Source organism: Papaver somniferum, chromosome 7, assembly GCF_003573695.1.
Source record: "Papaver somniferum cultivar HN1 chromosome 7, ASM357369v1, whole genome shotgun sequence".
NCBI classification, from domain to species: Eukaryota; Viridiplantae; Streptophyta; class Magnoliopsida; order Ranunculales; family Papaveraceae; genus Papaver; species Papaver somniferum.
The window spans coordinates 122,679,351-122,684,972 of NC_039364.1; the positions used below are offsets into that span (position 1 = coordinate 122,679,351).

A 5,622-nucleotide genomic window follows, 5' to 3' on the forward strand; every position below is an offset into this window, starting at 1 on the left:
CTGAATACACAAGTCAGATGCATGTGTAACTCTCAGTTACACTAGATAGACACATATGTAACTCTCAATTACACTAAACAGATGCGTGTGTAACTTCTAGTTACACATGCTAAGAAATTATTGTAAATGAATATTAAAGTAATAACTTTTTTTTTTGTGTTTTTTTTTTGATGTCTATTTATTTGCATATATATACAAGTGTAACTTTGCATTACACATATCATAAGGATGTGTAACTTCTGGTTACACATGCCATATGCATGTGTAACTTCTGTTTACACCTTCGCACTGTATTTTAATAATTTCGGGCCTAGATTTAATAATTTTGGGCCTAGATTTAAATTTTATTTAATTATGGGCTTGACAATATGCATAAGGGTATCAAGGTCTTTTAAAAACTCGGGGCCTAGATTTAAACTTTTTTTAATTAAGGGCCTCATATTATGGGTTATCCATGGGTTGGGGGGAAGGGAGGGAGAGGGTAAGGCCTACAGGTCGGTGGCCCCAATCCATCCCCATATAACGACATAGTGAGAGTAGCATGAACATCAACACCCCCTCCAGACCCCTTCTCTCTCTCTCTCTATGTGCCTGCCTGCCCCTCTCATCAGCATTTAGGAACCTCTCTCTCTCTCTTTCAATTAATATTAGTATTATTTGTGGTTACAAAGCCCAGCTGAAATGGTATATGAAAATCAGGAAAACTGTAAGAAAAAGTAAACTATATAAAACTATATCTCAAAATAGATCGATACATAGATAGATTTAGTAGATAGAATACCTTTTTTCTTGTGATGTATGGATGTACGTATGTATGTATGTATGGTAATTAACAAATCACACACTAGTAGCTAGAGAAGAAGCATCATAACATCAATAGCAACAACCTCTTCATTCAACCTGGCTTCTCATTAGCAACAACAACAAACAGGAAGAGAAGAGAGGACAGACAGAGAGAGAAAGGAAAAAAGGGGTGAAGAAGAGAGAAAAAGAAGTCTTTGGATTCATAATTATTAATATTCTCTCTGCTGCTAGATAGTATATAACTTCTCCTACTCATCATCATAATGTTTTGATATATCTATCAATCAAACTGCTGTTGTACTTCTTCTTTTGTTTCTCTTTTTTTTCAACCTTTGGTTTTAAGCGAGAAGAAGTTTATTTTAGAAAAACACGATCAACAACATCAGGGGAAAGTTTAATAGCGGCAGCTAGCTCTCTATACTACTAGCTAGAGATTCAAAACGCATAGACAGCCGCAAATTAAATATTTGCATAGAATTTTCCATCAACTCTTCTGAAGAAATTCGAGATTTCATGTGGGGTAGCAATATATTTTGGTTCAAGTGTAGTTGTTGAGAAGAATATATAGAGAAAGATAGGAAGAACCATAATTAGAAGAGAAAACCAGAAGGTGAAAAATTAAGCTAAGAAAATGGCTGCAGCTTCTTCGTCATCCTTCTTTGGAACTAGAGAAGAAGATCAAAACCAAATGATGAAACAACAACAGCAACAACAGTCATCAACACCAACATCATCAACAGCTCCAGTAACTGCACCTGCTCAGAAGAAAAAGAGGAATCTCCCAGGAACACCAAGCAAGTACCCTATCTCTCTATCTCTCTATAAACATATATAGAAAAACATATGAATATACACAAAATACCATGAGCTTAATTAAATAACAAAACTAGTCTTTTCTCTTTCTGTTTTTTTGTATGGAGTTCATCCAAACAAAGTTTTTTGATTTTTTTCTTTCCACAATCTTCTCAACACAAAAAGTTCTAATTTTGAAACTTATTCATTCAGTGTTAGCTAGCTAGATTTGAAATGGTTCTTGTTTTTTTCCTCCTTTTTTTTTTCTTCTAATAAAATCATAACATATCTTCTTCTTTTTTTTTTAATATTTGTATTTCCATTTTTTGGATTTTTGTTTTCACAAAACAGATCCAGATGCAGAAGTGATAGCACTATCTCCCAAGACTCTAATGGCCACAAACAGATTCATATGTGAGGTATGCAACAAAGGATTTCAAAGAGAGCAAAATTTACAGTTACACAGAAGAGGACATAATTTGCCTTGGAAGCTAAAACAAAAGACAACAAAAGAAGTGAAGAGAAGAGTCTACTTATGTCCTGAAGTAACATGCGTACATCACGATCCTTCTAGGGCTCTTGGTGATCTTACTGGTATCAAGAAACATTTTTGTAGAAAACATGGTGAAAAAAAATGGAAGTGTGATAAGTGCTCTAAGAGATATGCTGTTCAATCTGATTGGAAAGCTCACTCCAAGACTTGTGGTACTAGAGAATATAGATGTGATTGTGGCACTCTCTTCTCAAGGTACCTGGTTTTATTCATCAGTTCATACATGCATTCATTCGTTCATTTAGTTTCACTTCCATTAAATCATGTTAATATAATCCAAAAGGCAAATAGGAAATCTACTTTAAAAGTCTTTCATTCATTCACTCATTCGTTCATTCATATTCATGATTACTACTTTTTAGAAGTCTTGAGTTTTTGTGCCTAGCTAGTAAACCTAGAGAGCGTCAGTGAGAAAGAGAGAGTACTGAGAGGAATTTTAAACTTTCTTGTAGCTTGATTAAATTTAGGTTTCTGATTGTTGGGCTCATTATGAATTCAGATTCCAATGATCAGGGGGTACAAGAATAAAACCATCAAAGTTAGAGAGAGAGAGAGAGTGTGTGTTTGTTTAGATTTGTTTAGTTTATGGTTGTTTTGGTTATGGAGAAGGTTTTGTCTTTCTTTTTAGTTTCTTCTTCATAACTTTTAGGTTTACTTTAGAGATTCTTCTTCCACTATAGCACTAGCCTACTGATTGAGAGACAGTAATATATTGCTGCTAGTACAAACTAATAATCTATGACTATACGTATAACTGAATATCAAGAAGACTGCTCACACGTGAATCAGAAACTGATAAGGTAAAAAAAAATTAGAGAATGAGAGGAAAGAACTAAGGTACAGTTGTTTTTCTTTTTTGTTCTAGTATGTTTTATGTCCTCGAGAAACACGCCTTAATTTTTCACCCTTCATTTCATTTCTCCATTTGCTCTCTCTCCTGTTCACGTGCTGCCATGAAGGTGGTGGTGGTGGTGGTTTATGGCTACTGTAAGTTCGTTTGTTCTCTTGTGAGTTGGCTAGACGTGATCCGGACTGCTGTGTGTGTGTTCTTTGGAGCAGGTTCGTTCTTTTGATTAGAATTCTATCGTTTAGGAGAGAGAGAGAACAACGACAACATGCCGTCTCTCTCTCTCACGGATTGGCAATGAAGAGACGACAGTATCATATGGCGTTAATTAGCTAAGGTTAAGAGATCCTATCTAGCAGCAAAATATGGTCCTGAAAATCTGAAAACACTAACATGATCCTGTTCTTTCATCATAAAGAAATGAAAATTATTCTGATCAAGTTGTGAATAAGTGAAGAAAAATGGTTCTAGATTTAGGGTTCCTTGATTGGTGTTTTTCATCCATTTAGTAAAGTTCCTGTATTGGAAAACTTGATAGTTCATGAAACAAGTCCTAGAAATAGGTTGTTGTTGATTGATGGATGGATTTTCATGGATTCTGAAAAGAAAGAAAATCACATTTAATGTTTAGGCAGTCCTTTTAAAAGAAGCTTTTCTTGATTGCTGCATTATGAGTATATGGTTCTTAAAGCGATCAACTATACGTAATAAATGTTTACTCTACTCGTCTACTGTATTCAATTCCTTTTTCCATATCTGTATCTTAATTAAATTCCAGCTTTCATCATAGTTTTTTCATTCTTCTTCTAGTTATGTTCTTGAGTACTGGCTTTGGTTTTACTACTAATGCCTCGTTTCAAATTATTGTACGTGTCTCCAATAATTCATTTACTGTTGAAATTACTAATGTTCTTTTACTTATATTATGCTTTCCTCCACTCTCTAATTTGAGTTACTTAAGTAATTATATATATTCACTAATATGCAAATTTAATATAATTAACTTACTTTTTCTTATTTGAACGAAGTGATAATTGAACCAAGTGATAATCTGATGAATAATTTCTTTTACGTTCCTTGCATGCAGGCGTGATAGCTTTATAACCCATAGAGCTTTCTGTGATGCTTTAGCTCAAGAAAGTGCAAGGCTTCCTACCGGCTTAAGCACCATGGGAAGTCATTTATACGGAAGTAACAGCAACATGGGATTAGGTTTATCTCAAGTTGGTTCCCAGCTGTCCTCACTACAAGACCAAAGTCAACCATCTACTGATCTTTTACGACTGGGTGGTGCAGGAGGTACACAATTTGATCATCTTATGCCTCCTTCGGCTCCTTCACCATTTCGATCATCACAAACTACACCATCATCCGCCTTTTTCCTTCCAAACTCAAACCAAGAATTTCATGATCACCAAGAACCTCCATCGCACCACGGGTTATTACAAAATAAACCATTTCATGGTTTGATGCAGCTTCCTGAACTTCAAAACCCTACTACAAATAATTCTCCATCTGCTGCCGTGGCTGCCGCTGCTAACCTGTTTAACCTTAGTTTCTTCTCAAATAGCAGCACTACGAGCAGTAATGCTAACAACGGTAACAACATTTCCTCTTCTAGTCTTTTATTATCGGACCAATTCAACAATGGAAATCCTGGTGGTGATCAAGGAAATATATTTTCGGGTAATATTATGGGTGATCAAAACATAGGTTCCAATGTTTCTTCTCTCTACAATGGCTCTGGTCAAAATGACACAGCTGTTCCTCAAATGTCTGCTACTGCATTACTTCAAAAAGCTGCTCAAATGGGTTCAACTACAAGTGGCAATAATGCAATGTTAAGAGGTTTTGGTAGTTCTTCGTCAACAAGTGCAAGGCCATCAGATAATAGAGCACATCTGTCTACCAATTTTCGAGGTAGCTTTGGCGGTAATGGCAGTGGTGGTTCTGGTGGTGGAGGTGGGGAGAGTTTAAGATCACAGATTGAAAATGAGAATCATCTTCAGGACTTGATGAATTCTCTCGCAAATGGAAATTCTTCCATATTTGGTGGTGGGTCATCAGGAGGAACTAACACGTTTGGTGGTAATAATAATACTGGTGGTCAAGAGTCAAACTTCGGCGGATTTAACTCGAATCGGGTTACATTGGAACAGCAACAACAACAACAACATCATCAACATGGTAGCTCAAATATGTCTAGCATGGAAGACCCGAAACTGCATCAAAATCTTACGGTGAGTATGGGCGGTTCAGACAGATTAACGAGAGACTTTCTCGGTGTTGGTGGCGGGATGGTGAGAAGTATGGGTGGTGGAATATCTCAAAGAGATCAACAACAGCAGCAGCAGCAACAACAACATCATAATAGTGATCTAAGTTCCTTGGATTCAGAAATGAAATCTGGGTCAGCAAATCGATCTTTCGGAGGAGGGAATTTGCAGTAAAGATGAATTTTAATTAAGTAGTTGCGGAGGAAAGAAGTGTAGGTATGTTGCTCAACTAGGTGATTTTTCTAGACAGAGTTGTGATGTGGTTCTTCTTTAGTTTTATTAGGATTTGTAGCTTAATTATTAATCAAGGGTTTGGCTAAGAATCTCCTCTCTTTTTTCCAGTTTTTTTT

At 36.0% G+C, this 5,622-nt stretch overlaps 1 protein-coding gene across 1 annotated transcript; it reads left to right on the forward strand.

Moving 5' to 3' along the window:
• Positions 1–590: 590 nt before the first annotated feature.
• LOC113298308 (protein indeterminate-domain 5, chloroplastic-like) lies at positions 591–5,616 on the forward strand. The gene is made up of 3 exons (XM_026547010.1): positions 591–1,598; positions 1,948–2,344; positions 4,084–5,616. The coding sequence occupies exons 1-3, from the start codon at positions 1,436–1,438 to the stop codon at positions 5,444–5,446; spliced, it is 1,923 nt and encodes a 640-aa protein (XP_026402795.1). The 5' UTR covers positions 591–1,435; the 3' UTR covers positions 5,447–5,616.
• Positions 5,617–5,622: the final 6 nt, after the last annotated feature.